At 45.0% G+C, this 19291-nt stretch overlaps 1 protein-coding gene across 1 annotated transcript in view; it reads left to right on the plus strand.

Annotated features, from left to right (window-relative positions):
* The window catches only part of COL23A1 (collagen type XXIII alpha 1 chain), a 155151-nt gene that overhangs the window by 98913 nt on the left and 36947 nt on the right, over positions 1-19291 (plus strand). The window contains exons 3-4 of the mRNA XM_021410170.1: positions 11878-11922; positions 17892-17899. Coding sequence (XP_021265845.1) covers positions 11878-11922; positions 17892-17899 — 53 coding nt within the window. The remainder of the gene's footprint in view (positions 1-11877; positions 11923-17891; positions 17900-19291) is intronic.

Genomic DNA, 19291 nt, shown 5'->3' on the forward strand with positions numbered 1-19291 from the left:
GACTTCTGGGTGCTCCTTGTTGCACCTCTGGGTATTCTGTTCCGTGCTGGAGGGAGGGAAGCACCTTTAAACATTTCACAAAACGTACAAGGGGAAATACTTGGGTTTGGATTTTTCTTTCAGACCGGGCACCATTGCACGGTGTTCCTGAAATCCCTCTGGGTCCCATCCTGTAACATAAACTGGCCGTGCCCTGCGCAGCTGGGGATGCAGTAGATGCTGAAAGGCTGGTCATGATTAATGACTAATAATCAAATGACAGCAACCCAGTTCTTGGAGGAATGAGTCAGATGTGCTAGAAACTTTTCATCTGCAGGGGGGAGAAATGAGGGCTGAAATAGTGGTTTGAAAATGTCATGATCCCAGAAAAGACTGCTACCAGCATGCAGGACTTTTCCAGGATACAGATGCACAGACCTGAAGACGTTGCACACACAGATAATGAAGGCCAGACCGGCTTCCAGCCATTCATTGTGGCCTCATGGATCATGGTTTAGAGAGCAGAAGTGGGAAGCTGGAATCTAGATATATTTTTTTTTCAATGTTCAGCACTAATTTCCAGCCATTACAGTCTTATACGTGGCTAGCTGCCCTTCCAAAGGCTTCATTTATCTCAATTTCAGCATTCAGCAGCAATGTATCTATATTCATGCAGGACTCTCAAGGTTTCTACTTTAAGTACTTTTAGATCCTCAGGTGAAATTAAATCCAGTTCTTCAATCGTTTAAAAGCGTATCCTGGAACCCAGGAAACAAAATTGAAAGCAGGATCCAGCTTATTGTGTTGTGTTAAACTCAAGTCTGATTTCAGTTAAGAACTTGGCGAGATGTAGTGATAGGCATCGCGTAATAATCAATGAAAGATGAAGGCCAACCCCGCTGCCCTGCTCTGGGGAGGGACCAGCCCACTCCTCTGGCTTTCCAGAACCAGGTAGGCTTGGAAAGGCTTCTTCTTTTAATAATGATAATAAAGGATTTGTATGATCACAGAAGCATATGATTGGGAAAATAATGGCTCATGAAATGTTTCAAGCTGATGTGTTTGGGGAGTGAAATCTCATGTGCTGGTTCTGTTTTGCAAACAGAATCCCTTACTGCCGTCTCACCCGTACCCCTGTATCAGCAGCTCAGCCATGTGGTCTCGTTGCTGTACTTGTCCCTAACACCAAACCAGAGGTGCTGAGTACCTTGTGCGTTTCCCTGTCTCATTTCTCTGAACTTGTTTCCTGTTTCCACTGTGTTTTGCACCATTTTTCTCAAACTTGGCCGCTTCAGAATACAAGTGGAAACTGATGGTAGCATCCAAAGTTAGTAACATATTGGATAGCTTTGCTCGTAATAATTGCCTCTTTCTTTTCATCTTATCTCCATGTTTAAAGAACAACAGTACCTCATCTCCGTAAAACTTTGAACCTCGTTCCTGGATATCTTTGTTGAGGCCAAGTGGCAATCCAGCATTTGTTTAGCTGCACTCTGAGATCTGCAGATGACACAAAACTGAGGGATCTGGAGCTAAAAGGCTGCACCTTCAGTATGGTCAGAAATAAATTAAATTTCCTGTTTGATCTCTGAGATGCTTTTTGCTGTTAAGAAGAACAACACGTGTATCTCCCTCACTGCCTTCCTGTCCTATCAAACCTGCGCTTATTTTTTCCCCCCATCCAAATTGGAAAAGAGAATGCATTGTTTTACAGACAACTGGAAATTTGGAGCTGAAAACTGTCTAAGTACCCTTGAAAGATGCATTTGGAAACAGGTTTAGCATGTAGAAGGAGCAGCTGAACAAAGTCAGTCTCTTCACTCTGGCTTTGAGCTGTTGCAAGACCGGCAATCCTGAAGCAGCCAAATAAAACAAACAATTCATCAAAAGAGATGCATCAAGTAAGCAAATGAACGCAGTTAAACAAATCACAGCAGTAATTTTGATCATTGGGAAGCTAATGCGCACTTGCAGGGCTCCTCACAACACCTTTCGTCTTGGAAAGCCTCGCACTTGGAAGCAGCTTGATGAAGCGCGCTGGCCCAGGAGAAGACTTCAGTCTACAATGAAGTTGTTACCGAAACATTCCCCAGATGTGCGAGCAATAGATCATCCCCTCTTCACGCTGAAATAAAAGCAACCGTTGTCACTGAATCTGGGCCAGAGCAGGCCCCAAGCGTGGTAGAAATGGGCTCTAACAAAGTTGGCCTTAGGAACTTTTGTGAGTGTTGGCTCGTGCCGTGTCTTTAATTGCACCTGCTCCCACGTGGTGCCAACCATCGAGGCATGATGTATGCCAAAGAAATGTCAGCACACTTTCTGGTATCTCAGCTATGTTTCTGTACGTGCCGATGCACCTATTTTTTCTTCTGGCCTTCCTACAGCTGTTTGGTGCTTGCTCTCATTGCTGGCTGCTCAGTGCCCATGTTCAGCCTGCAGCAAGCTGTCAGCCCCGCTGCCATCTCGGCAGTGAGCAAAGAGACTCTGTGGCTGCCCACCTTCATTGCCTTTCCTTCTGATGGCAATCATAATTAATTATAATCAATTCTTGACGTGGAAGTAGTGGCAGGCACAAGTGCTGCTCTTCGTTTAGTCAGAAACTGCTTTGATTGACCAGAATTCCAGCACGTGGCTGCCCAGACCTCAGCGTGTTCCTGCTGGAAGCTGTGCAGCGCGGGTCGGATACAGCAGTAAAAGGGCTCGCACTGTTTGATCATTCACACTTGCTATGGGTAACACCATTCTTCCAAAGAAGTGAATATGGCTGTAGCACGTGTTGGTTGTGTCTGTATAATAGAAACTGCATTATCCATAAAAGTTCATTTGTTCCTTTGTTGGAAGGATCTTGGGTGGGTGGGAACGCAGGTTGCACACAGCAAAGCCGGTGCCTGCCCAGGGCTGTCAGAGAAGATGGTTGTACCTTTAATCACATCCTCCAACGAGGAGAAGCTTGGTGATAAAAATTGAGCATGGTGAAAACTCGTGGTCTAAGTATTGCATTTCAACAGAACAAATGTACCGTCTCTACAAAGAAATACCTTTTCTCCCCCTTTACATCTCTCTGTAAAAATTTTTCGTCACTGATTTCATTGCATTATCAGGACTAAAATGAGAAACATTGCTTACGAGCAAATATAGCATTTGAATATGGGCCAGGAATTCCTTTTACAGTATAAGCTTTTGTGTGAAATAAAAGCCAAACAGCTGCTCACAGCTGAAGTCTGAGTAAGTGATCTGATGCTATTGCTCTGGTCTCAGATTTGAGGGTAAACTGTTTCTTTGCCAAAGACCCTGTGCCAACCTACCTGGTCTCAATTTGTGAGAACAAAGTATGTTGTTTCTGGTGCTCTGGGGGTGAAATCATTTTATTTGACATTTTTTCCATCGTAATTTCAACCCTGATGTAGGAAGGCTCCACGAGGGTGAGACGACTCTTCTCCCCTCCAGTTCTCCAAGTTACGCCTCAAGTAGGATAATGCTTCCATGACAGGCTAGTCCAGCATGAATATATCTGGAGGCTCTTTTTTGGCCATTCATGCAATTGGCTTTTGATGTGTGTTGTTGTTGTTTTCTCAAATCTTCTGTCCTTACTTCTTCTCCTGCTTCTTTTGCAGTGCCCTTCCTTGGCAGCTGCTCTCCAAGCCTTTCCCATGTAAATCTCTTTGCAGGCACTGACCATGAGACCACCACAGCCAGAACCAGAGGCTGTCTTTGAAAGCTAAATGTTGAGCTTGTTGGCATCGAAGCTTTGCCTTCAGGGAAGAGCTTAGCTGGGGATAAGGTAGATATTAAGATACCCAAATGTCTTAAGTAGAAGTGTATCTGTGAACTTTGAAAGCTCCTTAATAGAAGAGATAACCAGGAGCTAATAGACACTGGGCAGTTGTTTTCAAGATGTCTAATTCCTCCTCCATGCACCCACACCTCTATGCTACTGGGAGGATGGAGAGAATGTTTAAAATAATAAAAATACTGTGCCTCAGTGGTGCTTAAACTTAAACCAATGGTTTATGGGGGTTAGGAAAAAGGTGGGATTACCAAGAAGGGAACTTTCCTATTAGTAGAAGAGGTAGAATACTTTGCTACATGCCTGTTAGACATGGCTTCTATCTGTCAAATCTACCGCTGTGTGCTTGCCTGCTCACAAAAGGTTTTAATTTCCAAAGAATCTAAAGAAATTGCTTCATGCTCACTGAGCTTTGCTGTGAGTGTACTGCTAGATCTTAAGTTCCTTTAAGGTTTATTGCAAACGTGTGGACAAGAGGGAAGGAAAAGCCCCATGGCAAAGACAGTTCACATCCTCTCCTGTGATGGCAACTGCCTTAGCTGGTACCTGGTGGTATGGGCAAATCTCAAAGCAGCTCCAGACTTGTCATAGGGCAGAACAGAGGATTTACTAAAAATGAAAGCTTGAGGCATGTATTGTATTTAGAAGTTTGTGTTGTTTATTGAGCATTTTTCAATTTTTAAAAATATGCCTCTTTTATGAGTTTAGATGTGTTGTGATATGCGCAGTTAAAAAAAAAAAAAAAAAGAAAGAAAAGGAAAAAAAAATCCTGGTCTGAGAAAATGGGGTAAAAATCCCTGGTCTGTTTCCGGCACGCATTAAATGATCTGCCCAGTTTGCATGGTGCTTTTACCTGCACTTCTGCTGGCTGCCCTTCCATCCCACTAGCAGCTGGATCAGTGTTTTCCTGACATCAGGCAGCATCGTTTTGCATCTGTTGCTGCCATCATCAGACAAATCTCAAGCTCTCCAAGGCCACAATAGTGTTAATAATAGCCCTTTCCCATGTGCTGAGTGGCATTTTAATAGCATTACTCCAAGTACCTCTCATGGAGTTGTTCCAGTGATGCATTTACTGGTAGAGCAGAGTTCCTGACAGCTGAATCATGTCTCCTTTAAATTACATTGTCCAAAAGATTGTTCATCTTGTGTGTTGTGACTGGCACCAGCAGTAAATTGGATAACGTGCAGTCAGTAGCCACCTCCTGCACTATGCTGTGCTGCAGCATTGTTCATCTGGCAAAATCCTCTCCCAGAACTTTCGTGGTTTTCTGGCTTTAGAGGTTTGCTGGTGGCAAACTTGAATGTAAAGTTTTTCCAAGAGAATGTAACGGGTGGATGTACCCCCGCGTGCTTTTACTTGTAACAGCATGTATTTGTGCCTTGGGTCTAACATACTACATTGGACAAAATTATTCTGAAGCAGCCAACATAATGTCCACAGTTTAGAGGTTTATTTGTGCAACGCTGCTGTCATTGTGATAAAACGATATGAATAATTTCTTTTCTGTCTAGTGCAGTTTTGGGTTTTTACTTAGATTTCATAAAGGCTTCATCAACATCAGCATGTTGCTCATCACCTCGTTGGGTCATTGGCGACTGCAGGATTCTTTGGAAGCTTAAACTGATGTGATACAATTAGGTTTTCAAAATCAGTCAACAGTGTTTGCTCCTGGCCAAGTTCAGCATAAAAATAGAAACTCCAAATGGCGCCTCTAGTTCAGAGCAAAATTTAAATACCCAGTGGTGCTTTCTTTAGTTTCCCTTGATCTGCAATATTTGCTGGAATACGTGTGCTTGATTTTTATGTTAATGTTGATTGGTCACCTGGAAGCTAACTCTGTCGGTGATGTTAGTGGGATCGTTGTAGAGTTGATCTGGTGATCAGCTTGACCCAGTCGCTCGCGTGCTTTGTGGTTTGCACTTGGCAGATTGCATGCTTGTTTTTAGGAAGCTGAGTAACAAGGGATGGAAAATCCTGCCAAAATGGGGCACTGAGCACAGCCTACATCCTCAGATGTGTTCACATTGATCTTTTCCAGCCTTGGTGGTTCTATGATTCTATGGGACGTGGTTTGTTGGGAAATGCTGGTGGTAGGTGGACGGTTGGACTGGATGATCTTGGAGGTCTTTTCCAACCTTGGTGATTCTATGATTCTGTTCTATAAGAATAACATTTGAATACGAAGAGTGTGATTGTTTGCTTAAAGTCTATAATGTATGTATTTCTTTGTATAGTTACAGGGATCTTTTCTAGATATACGAGAAACTGTTATTCAGCTGCTCTTGAAGTCTTGCCTTGCTTGTTTTCTCTTCTCCTGTAGTTATTGCATGTTGAGTAATATGGGAAATGACAAAGAACACTTTAGTTTTTGCTGTGGGATCCTGGATCTGGAACAGCTAATTCCGACTGCAGATAATACTCATTAGCTTTGAGTACTTCCGTGCTCCAAAAATGCAATTCATCAAAACCCAAGTACTTTGTGTCAGATCTGAATGTTGCACTAGAGATTTTGTAATCCAACATGTCAAACTTGTTTAAATGTGAGATTGTAACTGAAAACTAAAGCAAGCAATAAGTGTTTCATTATCTTGCTTGCCTTATAGAAGTGTCTTGCAGTTCTTGGGCAAAAGAAAAGGAGAATAAGTGCTTTACTGCAAGAAATGCACAGCCTCTTCCTATGCTGTAGAGGTATTCCCATCATGTGTATGTGTTCCTTATTTTTGCAAGCAGGCTGGTGCTTTGTATGGGCAGATTTGCTGATGCAAGCAAAGCAATACTCCACCACCTGCTAAATAATCCTGGTCCCTGGGGACTACTTGGGTACTGATGACTTGCCTCTTCCAGAAGGTGGCTTTGTTTGCAAGTGTTTTAGCAGAAAAAAGCCAGGTTGCAAAATGCTTTCTGAAAAAGCAGTCTCTGAGGATATTTTTGCTCATCTGTTGTAGGTAATGATGCTTTAATTTCCCTGATATCAAAGATGCCATAATAAGGCTGATGAATTTCTATCAAATGCTATTGGAGGGCTCCAGTGTGAGTTTCACTTTGCTCCTCTTCCTCAGCTGTACGACCAAGTGGTTTTCTAGTTTGTATCCATTGCAGAAAAAGGGGTCTGTTCATCTGCTAGATTCAAGTTGATGAAACTCTGCCTGCTTTGCCTACCTAGCAAGCACCTCAAGAGAATCCTGATTTGCTCGTGGTGTTTTCAGCTGTACTAGGTGTTTGGAGTGTGTAGGAACACATGGATACAATGAACAGAGATGGCCACTGTTCTCATGAAGCAACGGAAAACCCTACATGTGTGTATGAACACTCACGCTTACTCCCTGAAAGCTTTTCAAAGCTACCATCCCTGTCCAGGATTTGCACCAGTGCAGATGTGGGAAGCCAAACTCTGCCGTGTAAACCTTCCTACCTTGCACATGGCAGCCTACACAGCTGCCAAAACATGCATCCTCTTGTTTTAAAAATAACGCGGGGTGTTCTGCATACATCTGCTCCTGCCCCATAGATCTGCTCCTGCCCCACAGCAGCTGCGGCTGCCCCATACATCTGCTCCTGCCCCGTGTTTTGCTGCAGCTGTGCCAGGGTATTATCAGAAAATGGCCTGAGTAAGCCCAGCCATAACAAAAGGAAAAAATTCCATGTTTGATGTAAGTGCAATTGTGGCTTTATTCCAGTCACTTCTTAATTTATATCTCAAATTCAGTTTATCTTCATGCCCTGGTGACTAAACAAAAGAGCTGTATGCACTTGACTGTTTGAAGAAGCTGTCTCTGGGTGTGAGGAAAAAGGGAAAAATGATTTAAGAGTGGGGGTGGATTCAGAATGCTCAGCATATGGCACAGTCTCAGTTGCTTTACATGGAGCATAATCAGCGCTTCAATTTGTTTCTGAATTTATGGAATATATATAATTTTACTCTTGAATGGTCTTGAATATTATTTTTCCTTCTGCAACAAGGATCCACCCCTGGGAAGAAGGGAAACCTTTGTTGGCTACAATTAACAAAAACACTTAAATATCCCAAATTTGCCTTTGGTCTTAAAGAGCTGTGCCAGACCAAACTAAATGGTGCCTTACGTGCTGTTGTTGCTGGTGTTGGTGAATGTTAAATTTGGGACTTAGTCTCTCTGCCCCATCTTGTTGGAGTGGTTTGTCTGTTTTCTCCCCCCAGCCCCGTGCCCCATCCCATCCTTCTCACTGGGACTTTCTTGTTGTAGCTCAGCTGTAGTTGAAGAGGAGTTTGTAGCTGTAAATCTCTGGTGCCAAGGTCCTGGACTGCTCTAGGCAAAGCATAACCCCTGACACGCTGCCCAGCTGCTCTAGTTTGGTTCCTTGAGCACTTTTCTTCTCCAAGACTGAACACAGCTCCCCAGCACGCAGCATCCCCCTCCTTGCATCCTCATTCAGAAAGGTCTGCATGGAGGTATAAGAAGGAAAATAATTCTTTGCTTTTTTCTGTATCTTGAAAGCAACCGGTTTGCATATTGAACTGCAAGGAGCTCTCCTCTATTAATAACCAGACATTACTTTCTGGGTGGTTTTTCTAGTAACATAAAGCATAGCCCAGGTTTTCAGAGAGTTCTTGGGGTGCTTGGACCAAATGTGGAAAGAAACAAAATAAAAAATTTAGATTTTATTTGGAAGACTGTAGGTTCTGCGTGTTTCTAATCTGTGTCTGGTATTTACTTTGAGTCTTTGGGTCTGTTGGAATCTGAAGCCAAGAGGGTTCATGCAACATGTTGTGACCCAAAACTGCTTAATCTCAGATCCACGGTCTCAGAGTCTGCAGCCCGACCTGAGTACCTGATGAGTATCAGCTGAGCAAGCATGGCAGGGGCTGACTTCTGTCCATGAACCATAAAACTTTTCCCCAGGGAATAAGCAAGTAAATTGGCCTTTGTGCAGGAACAGATCGAGCAGGGCTGCAGTCTCCCAGGGCTCTGCACCAGACCCTGCGGTACGCTGCAAAGGTCTCTTGCCTTCTAAATAAAGCCATATGGGAAAAATACCAAAAAAAAAAAAAAGAGAGAAAAAAGAAAATTGCTTTTCCGAGAGTGGCCGAACCAACCAATTTGTTCAAGCTATTCTTCTGGTTGACTCATTTTCAATGGGGGCTTACGGGGGAAATAATTCCATTGAAGACAACTTGAAAACCGCCAAAAGAGGAGGAAGGGGAAAAAACAGTCTAAATGACTTCAAGCTCACAAAAATTAAAAATGTTAAAAGTGCCAAGCATGTGTGCGTGTGAGCCCTCCAAAAATGGTACAAAACTTAATCCCATGTTAGGGCACGATGAGTTAGAGGTGAGTGCATCTGGAAGAAGCGTCCCTGAATGTACCCTTGGTGCTTGCTGAGGTCACAGCATGGTGGGGCTTTGCTGGGCTGTGGTATTGGGCACTTCTTCTTCCTGGCGTTTAAAGCTCACCTTCATTTTGGTGATCACCAGTTTACCTAGTGTCCAGCAGTGACGTAGGCAGTAATTTGCTCGTAAAGTTGAGGTGACTGATAGCTGGTCAGCCCCCTACATCTGACAGTGTCCAATTTGTTTTAATTACAAGGGACAGACCACGTGGTGCATTTCACATGCTAGACCTGTTTTCCTGGGATGGGCAGATTACAGAGTGAGTAGAGCAGCCCAGTTGGCACTGGGTAAATTAGTTCAAACAGGATTAGTTTACTGTGCCACAGAGAAATATGTGGTTTAGGCCCTTGATAATACTTCATGAGAATTATAAAACAGTATTGACTGATAGCTTTTCATTTCATCGCCTGCAGCAGATGACACGCAGCCACTACCCAGTGCAACAGCTGAGTCAATCCAGTCTGTTTACCAGCAACTTCTTACCTTCTTTTTGAACATCTATCCCTTAGGAAAGCTCATGGTGTTGTCAGAGTGGCACGCTGTGCTCTGGATTAGGGCTGTTTAGCTTGAACGTGACAAGTTGTTTAAAAGCAGACTGCTTTATGCTTCGGATCCATTCTCCTCTCCAAAACTGTCTCTCGTAAAAATGTAAATAAAGAACTCCCAGCACTGATACAGAGGAGCTGGTATGGTCAGAAGAAAGGCTCAGCGATTACCCAATTGACGCTAATGCAACATAAATCTTAATTATATTGAACAAGCATCAAACTGCAAGATCTTAGGAGATGGAGTCATTAGGTAAAAGCTTACAGCTACCATTTATCTTCGGACAAATTCCCAGGCCTCCTTAATGCCCTTTGTAGTCTCCTGAGGGGGTTTGAAAGGAAACGTTCCACCGTGCTCTGAGGTTGTCTGGCCCTGCAGGACACGCTCTCCTGTCCCTTGTGCTGACAAGGAGCAGTGGTGATGTTCGGGGCCGGCTGCCCAGCCATGCTCTGGACATGGTGTTCTCTCATTCAGCCCCCACTGAAGTTCTCTCTCATCAGAGACTTTTCCGTAGGCAGACATCCAATGGCAGCAGGATCCTAGTCCTGGTTTCCAAAGTATGTTTTTCCTGCTTCTCCAAATCCACTGTTTTGAACTTTTTTATTTTTTAGATAAACCCAGCAAATGGAATGGAGGACAATCAGTCTCTGTTCTCAGCTTTCGTTTGTCTCAGTGGTTGCTGTACTCGTAGTTCCATACGTTACTTCTTACAGATTTCCTTCTGGAAAAGAAAGGCCATGGAGAAAGTATTACATGATGTCGAGATGTGAAGGAGTAAGAAAGCCCTTTAAATTTAAAACTCATTTTTCTTTAAAAAAAGACGATCTTCAATTTCTCCCAGGTTTCTCACATTTACCATCCTCCGAGTCTGAGCTCTGTGCATTCAACCTTCCCCAGACCTCCCCTCAATCAGCTACAAGCACTGCTGCCGACTCATCCGGTGCTTGCTTCAAAACTCGGCCTCTCCGTGAGAGGACATCCCCTGCCCACTACCAGCAGAGGCAAAGTCGAACTACCAGCATTTGATTTAGCACATTCAGGAGGAGCTGTGCTTGGAGCAGCCCTTGCAGCAGCGGGTGTGGGGGAGGCTGCTGCTGTGGGGTTTTTTTCGCCTTTTTGTAATGATAGGGGAAAGAGGAGAGAATGGGCAATTTCCAGCAGCATGGCATCAGCAGTCTGTGCAGGGCAGTCTTGGCCTGATCCCATGCCTGGCATAGGAACGGGCATTTCTGCCCCAAGGAAAATGGTGAGCGTTTGGGAATGGAAGAGTTTTTGCAGAAGGGGAAATCTTGATAGGAGTGCAGAAATATTTAGTGATCTTTGTTTACTGGCCTTCCTACCTAAAAGCAGAAAGGAGAGGGAGCAGGGTACTTTTGCAGATTAAAAAGTGAGCCCTTGTTTTCGCTGTTAGCATTGCTGGCACCCAACAAACAAACGCTCCTCTGGAGCTGTCTGACCAACTGCAGAGTGCTGCCTCCAGCGGCTTTGTGACCCCTAGCAATGCAGTGTGTGCACTGGGGAGCAGGGAGCTGCCAGCTCCCACGGGGCCCTGAGCCCTCGGCTAACAGCACAAAGGGTGCAGTGCTGCAGCTTTGTTGGGTGCTCAGCTTCTGCTGCATTTCTCTCTATTGCTGAAGTGCCTTTTCCTTGATTAAGGGTGTGCTGTCACCGTATTGATCACTGAGCTCTCGCTGCCCAGCTGGCCAGGACAAAAAGCGAAGTTCAATTTTTGAATCTTGGGCCTGAGACTGTAGTTGTACGATGGGATCTAGGCTGTTTTAGCAGTCGATGTGGGAACTTCTGGCTCGGATTAGTAAGAAGAGGTTCCTGTTCCTCACTTGGATCGTTGCTGTAATTTGCAAAACTTCAGCAGCCACTTGCATGGTGCATGGATTGCCCAGAACTGCAGCTGCACCACAGAGCACAAATCTGTGTGTAGGTTCTGCAACTTTCTTCTGAGTTTTTGGAGCGCTTAAGACCCAGATCCCTCTACCACGTGCATGATAACTTCAAAAACTCCTGCCTTGGAGCCTCTCCCCCTGCTTTTTCACTATACCCATGTACTTTGTGCAGGAGTGCTGGAGGCTGATAGCCTATGTGTGGTATCTGGGAGCTGGGGTGGGCATGTGGTGCTTTGGGTGTAAGGGGCAGGTCTCGTGGTGTTCCCATCACTAACCCTCAGCTCTCTTTCTGCAGGCCCTCCAGGGAGGCGAGGGAAGCCTGGACGGCGCGGAGAGCCCGGTAAGCACCGCGGTCACCCCCCAGTGCCGATGCTCTCGCGTGTCCCATGGGCTGGCTCCTGCTCGAACCCAGGACCGCCCGGATGTTGAACTTGTACCTTTGCTAAGTGTTTTAGTTCTACATCTCTGTCGTTTTGGTGCCTGGTGGATTTCCTTTCGTGTTGTGAACTGGGAAAGCACTGATTTTGCATCAGCAGGAGAGCAGGGCTGTTCACCTTCTGCTTTTAGCTCTGGATGTGGTTGGGAAGGGGAAAGACTCGCACTTTCTAAGGAGAACAGTTGCATCTTGGTAAAGGAAGGCACCCAGAAAGACATGTCAGAGAACAGCAGATGAAGTTTTACACTCCTCATCTTTTAGGCTTTTGAATTTTGAGTGAATGAATGGGGACCAGGCAGGTTTTTTCTTATCCAAGAGGCTGCTCTCTGCTGCTTGTTGGCTACAGCAGATGCCCCACGGAGTTTTCCAAAAGCATAACTTTCTGGCTAGCCATTTCTAGTGTTTTTTTTCTTTATTTTAACTATGGGGAAATTGGGCTGTTAGTGCCATGGGCCAGGAGCTGATCTCTGTGGAGGGCGGGCAGGCATTTCCCTTCCCTTCATCAGTGCCATCTCACTGTGTGTTTCTGAGGTGTTTTTGCTCACAAAGCATTGGGAATTTCTTGCAGCCAAGGGAGGGATATTGCTCTCATGGTGACCATGGCAGATCCCAGTCCACTTCAACAAACCTCATTTTCCCAGCAGTCAGGCTGTAGGAACAACCACCAGCTGGCTTTGATTTTTTTCATGTTTGTTTGTTTTTAAACATGAGAGCACTCTTGAAAGCCCGTACTGGTGTACAGCATTCAACCAAGGGCAGCTGGTGAGGGCTACCAATGAATTTGGTACATTTGTACACAGGTATTCATGCAAGCATTTTCCAAAGTGCCTCTAGACCTCATGAAAACTTAGGCGCACCAAACGTGAGTGTGCCCTTGCATTTCATTTGTCTTCTTGCTTCACATGAGAACTTCTGAAGGCCGCTCTTGTGGTGCCACAGCACATCCACGAGTGCTGCGTGATTGGATTGGCACAACGGTGGAGTCACTGGGCCCTGGATGTCCCCGTGCCCTCAGGGCAGGTTGGGAGGGTAACGCCTTGACGAACTCCAAGCAAATGTGGAAGGCAGAGTGATTCACATCAGATCAACGCTGCTGTCAGGTCATGGTGTTTAATGTCACACTGCCGCTGTCCGTGCATCCCTCTGGAGAAGCAGAAAGCTGCTGGTGAATCAACGTGGGACCAACAGGAAAGCACGAGCTATAAAATAAAGAAAAATAATAGTTATTAATAACGTGCATCTTTTCTCAAGTTTTATACAACTGTGAAGGAAAATCGAGGAGAGTGGGATGTTGGGTAAGGAAGAGACATGGTGCGTGTGGTGGCAGTGGGCCCTGGAGCTGATTTCCTCTGAAGCAGAAGGCTGCAGCAGTGAATGCCCATGTGTACCAACACACACACACACACACACACACACACACACACACACACACACACACACACACACACACACACACTCACTCTCAGTGGAGCAAAGCAGTTAAATCCGTGTAATGCATTGCAGCCCCCAAGGCCTGCTCTGCTCTGCCACAGATAGAAACACGGAAAGCAGACTTCCCTCTGTATATTGCTTTTGGCCCAGCTGCCAGATGTTTGTTTTCATAGATAGCTTGAATATATATTTCTATATTTGAGAACCTGACCACACATAAACCAGGTTCTTGTTCCTTTGCTACAGCTGATAAATGTGAATAAAACACTGTTTGCCTAGCATGATAGCATCCATCCCCGGGGGCCAGATGTGGTTATGGTCTTACAACCTCCAGACAAACACTGTTGTCAAGCCAGGAGGTGCAGTGCTGGTTCCAGCCCTGCCAAAGGGAAAGGTTTTCCTGGCAGTTCTTAAAATGGTAACGTTGAAAAACCTTTTTCTGATTCATGTTGAAACTTTCAATATACATCTCTTATAAACAAGCAGAGAAACTTTTGAGAGATCACCCTGTCCTGTTTCAATCGCACTCTCCTGTTGATTTAAACCAAGACTCGATTTTACTTTTTTCTTTGGCTCTGATGGATTCAGATCATAAAGAAAATCTAACAGCTCTACGTTTCTCTAAGCTAAGAACTCGTCATCTTGAAAGCACGCCGAGACAACCGCTCTGCCGCAGGAAGATGCTGTAAGAGACGAGTTTTAAACCAGTTCTAAATAAAACTGAACAATTCGGATTTTGAAATGGAGCAGATGTGTTTACACGCTCCTCAAGAAGGACTTGAAAACGCCGGGGTAAACCATTGGTGATGGCTTGAGCATCGTGATCCCTGCTGGCACCTCCTCGCCGACCGTAAGCGTGATGCCCAGATATTTGGGGAGCACTTCTGCAGCTGTCAGCCCGGCTCATCAAACCCAGAGCGGTGGAGGTGAGCGGTGCTGTCTGACCCGTGGTATTTACGCGAGCGGCCATCTGGCCCTGGGAATCTCTGCTGCAGTTCCCGTGGGGACCAGCTGATGCCATGGGGCACATGCACATCTTGGAGCAGGGCACACGTGGTCCTGGCTGTCCCTGCTCCGCCCCAGCGCGGCCCCAGCTTCATGGAGTGGTGCTGATTCCTGCTGCTGCTTGTCTGCTGGAAACAAAGCATGGCATGGAAGGCCTTCGTGCATCTGCCCCTGGGAAGCATTGGTGCGTGGAAAGAAAAATGCATTTAAATGAATGCGACCTTATGTGCAACTTGCAGTCTTCTACAAGAAAAAGGTGGAAGACTTTGAACCTTGAGCTGTTGTGGTTCTTCCTGACAGCAAGCCCGCACATCTCAGATACAGTTTTCTTCCCATGCTAAAACAGCGTTTAATGATGTCGTCCTGTGAAGTAAGAGCTGATTCTGGACTCACAGCTCTGATTCCGACAGCGCTGGGGTGGATGGGTGGCTGCTTCAGGCACAGGAATTGCCCACATGGGTACGCTTGGAGGGGGACTGTTGTTTGACAAAGTGTTATTTCGTGGGGAAGTGTGGGCAAAGCTGCCGTCTCTGGCTGCAGGTTTTGTTTACAGGAATTTCGTGCTTCAAAAACACTTCTAGGGAAAAGGTTTTGAAATTTTGAAATGAGATAAAACAGCCTTCACCCCCACCCCACCCTGACTGGTTCCAAATTTACATTTCACTAGAGTTGTTACTTCAGCTTGAACTTCTACCAAAGTTTTGGTTCAAAGTATTTATATATTTTTTTTTGTTACATCCATTCTGTTTACACAAATTTCCTAATTTGGAATAGGGAAGAATTTAGGGCTCTTTTTAATGAAGAGCAAAGCAGTTTCTGCATGGAGAAGCATTCTTCGTCTGCCAGCCCTACACATACTTACAGCCCATGTTTTAACCATTAAGGCACTTCCAAGCCCCTTGGCCCTGTGGTTGTACAGCCCTACACATGCAGTTGTTATTCAGTAAGCGCGTTTATGTGTGAATCGTGCGGAGCTTGGGTTTTATTTGGGAATTTTCAGTGCTCCCTGCATTCTGCTATCATCAGTTTGTGCACGTTTGTGTACGTGAGGACTATGTTGGCATCTACTGAGCTTTAGGAGAAGCCTCATCAGTCCTACTCTTGCTCCAGGGCATTTTCCCACTGTAGCAGTTGTCCCTGGTTTGGTTTCCCTGCCCGGCTGTGCTCTCTGCTGTCATGGCAGGAAGGCCTCCGTGATAAACGATTAAACAGGAATGGTTGCTTATCCCCAAATTCTCAAGCCGCAAAAATATGCGGAAACAATTGTCTGTGACCTGTCACTTCCCTTATGTCTGTGTACTGCCAAGGATGAGACCATGCTGGGTCTTTGGATATACAAAATAACATTCATGTCAGCCAGTCAGGAAATCTGGGTCACTTATCTGTAATAGGTTCTGTCCCACCTCCCTCAAGCACAGCTGTAGAGCTTTGCAAGGAATCTTATGGCATATCCGAGGATCTCTGTGCCCTTGCAGACTCAGATACCAGCTGGTCCCTCACCCATAGCAGTGATGTATGCCGCAGATCATAGAAACCAATTGCAGACCAAGTTCCATGCACGTTGCAGGTTATTTTGTCTTCCTCCTTCTCCTTCTGAAGTAAGCTCCCAATTTGTTATCTGGTTTCAAAGGTACAAAGTCTGTTTCCAGCTCTTTGTTCATTATAAGAATTTCCAACTGGTTTAGTCTGCTCTTCAGCATGCCTGCATCTCGGAGGTGGCTGGGGAGGGGGCAGCCCCTCAGCACAGGCTGAGCTCCTGTTGCTGGCTCGCAGAATGCTTGACTTGCTTCTATGGGAGACAGGCGTCTTGTGGCCAGGCTTTTAAAGAACGTGTTCTGCATCATGCTGTTCTGAGGGAGGAAAAGATTGGTTCTATCAATTTAACTTTATGCCTTAATGAAGATTTATTGGCCAAACGGGCCAATAAAGATTACCTAGCTCCATGGATGTCAATGGAGAGCATCCTATGTGGCGCATAGAGGAAGCCCCTAACTTTGATTCTGGTAGTTGAGAGGAACCTTAAAAGAGCGCTTCCCTGTGTGTGCTGCTGGGAGAAAACGGTAGCTGGAAAAGGCAACAGATCCCAAGGAGATTATAATTGGTAGCTGATTGAAATCCCATACTAAAATAATTTTTTGGCTGATTCTTATTCAAGACTTAGATTTTACCTTTCTGCGTAAGGCCTCTTGTGGGTAACTTGGCATACGAGTTAATAAATCAGGTTTACGATTCTCAGTTAATAAATTGGCTTGGATCCATCAGCTTCTGTATACACAAGAAACTAAACCAAGGAAAGCATGCTAGTAGCCTGAGTGAATTTCAGCACTAAGAAAAATCAAATTCTGGGTGGGGGAAGATTTGGAGCTGGCTGTGTTCAGCTGATGAGCACAGGTTAACAGGCTGAGTTTGGCAGCAGGCGCTTTGGTCTCACCCATTATTCTTCAGCTTTTGGGGGTTTTGTTATTCAACTTTTCAACATGAGATTGTTTAAACAAACTTTAAAAGCCTTGAAGATGCGTTAGCATAAAATATGCTTCTCATTGTATTTCATAGAATAATACACAATGAGGAAAGCTAATTATCTTTTTTCTCTGTTTTAATTTTTCCCACATTATTTTTTTTTCTTTTTTAATTTAATTTGTTTCTGGTTTGGATCAGCCAGGAAATGGAGCATGAAGGATCCCAAACCAGCAAGCTTTAGGATCCCTCGCAAGTGGGAGTGAAGCATGGATTGCATTAGAGCAGGGGCTCAGGGTTCACCTCCGGGCAGCACCGACTGGGGCAAATGCTGGGAAAGCTGCAGAAATCAGTGGGGCATGTGGCAGAGACCCCTGCCCTGCAGGGGAGTGCCGTTCTCTGTTATTATTTATTCCTGTTTATTAATTGGTGTTCACCACGACTTCAGCCAGTGATACTGGTACCCAGAACTTGTAGATTTGTGGGATTGCTGCATCATTCCGGCCTTGAAGGCAGCCACATCACTGTGCTGCTGCTGTGGTAAAGATAGGCTTTTGAAAGTTCATCTCCAGCTCCTTTTCCATAATAATGTGGAGAAAATACTCTTTTTACTTGTGGAACTCTAGCTGTATCGAGGGGCTCTGCTGGCGATGCTCTGTGGTTGCATTGGATGCCCAGGCAGTGATGCCTTGTGCTGTACCTGGGGCCTTGTGCAGTGAGAGAGGATGGAGTCATGCTGGCAACAAAGGTGTAAAAAATGTGATTTCACGCCCGCCATGAATGTTGGCAGGCCAACAACATGCGTGACATGGGAGGACGAGGATAGCATCAAGTTTATCTAGGAATTAATCGTGCTGGAATTGAACTGAGAAGTAATGTAATCTGATTTTTTTTTTTCCCTTTTTATGTACTTTTTTAGATTATGCTTCATAATTCATAATTAAGTGACTTTTTTTCTTTGTTTTTCTTTTGTTTTCCAGGACCTGCAGTAAGTATCGTGGATTTTACTGTTGGATCAACAAAGTTAAGGCTTTCCCCTTCCCCCCTCCCCTTCCTTTCTGTGTCATTGCAAAAGCACAGCATTTTTTGGTAGAGGTGTGTCTGGAAGGAAAATTGGTACCAGATGCTGCTGTATTTTTTTCACAATTGTAGACAAATGGTGTGGGGGGAGTTCTAAAATGTTTAGCTTGCTGCCCTCGGGGACTTCCAGTAATTTTAAACCCAGCAAATATTCAGAAGGAAAAAAAAGGAGAGGTTTCCCTTTAGAGTTTCTTTACTCGGCTTCCACTGAGCCACAAGAGCGCTATACTAATATTTTACTGTTTTGATGGGATTTTTAGTTCTAAAGCTCTGTCTTGCTTTTCTAATCTGTTGTGTTTCCATCACTTAATATGGGTTTGGTAGCCTTGCGAAGGGGCTGGAGGGGAAGATGCAGCTCGCTTGCTTCTGTTTGAAGTCTTGGGGAGAATAACGAGCGTTCCTCCCAGTGCGACCAGAAAATTTATGGGGAATTTGTTGTTTGAAGGGGTAATAGCTGAAAATGTGTCAACTCCTCCTTCCAAATGTTCAGCCGTGCCTTTCACTGTGCCACCACCACTTCCAAATCTGAGGTTCTCCCGCTGCTTTTGGAGCGAGAAAACAGCATTCTGTTTGGGCCCTCCTAGCTGCTGAGGGGTTTTAAAAAGGATTTATGGGCGTGAGGTGCTTCTGTTTTCTTTCTACCTTTCTTCCCCCAGTGCTGGAGGAGAGGCATGGGCTGTTGGCAGCCACGTGTTTCCCTGTCCGTGGTTGCATTAACAGAGATGTTTCTTCACATTGCTCTCGTCCTATAGGGCCTCACAGGGTTGGAAAGGGGTCATTTCAGGAAAAATAGCTTGGCTAGCAATTCCTGGGCTAATTAATTCCCAGTTCTGTCCATCTATCTAAAGGCCAAAAGGTGACAGGGAGGTGCACGTGGAGCGTGGGAGCTGTCACAGCACCGTGGCTTTGGTTCTCCTGGGATGGACCACGCTACTGGTGGCTTTGGTTAATGGCATTCAGCCATTGGAAATCTCGCTTCTATTTCAAGTTTGTTTTTTAGCCCGAAGAGAGGATTGAGTAAAGTTATTATTGGGCCACGTTTTGAAGGAGCAAATCAGGAAAATTTAAGACTTAATGGCTTTGACTTGATTGTTCTTAGAGGAGATCTGAACGCGTTCACTCTAAAAGTTGTGCCTAGCATTAGCCATAAATCCCAGATATTGGCTGGCTCAAGAAAGGCAAACAAATGAATTCTCCCTGTCAGTTTGTGTTCAGAAATTTAGTCTGAGCGTGAAATCATTTTCCTGTAAATATTCTGTAATTAAAAACCACAATGTGGCCACTCTGCCCAGACAACAAC

This window comes from Numida meleagris, chromosome 12 (assembly GCF_002078875.1).
Source record: "Numida meleagris isolate 19003 breed g44 Domestic line chromosome 12, NumMel1.0, whole genome shotgun sequence".
Lineage (NCBI taxonomy): Eukaryota > Metazoa > Chordata > Aves > Galliformes > Numididae > Numida > Numida meleagris.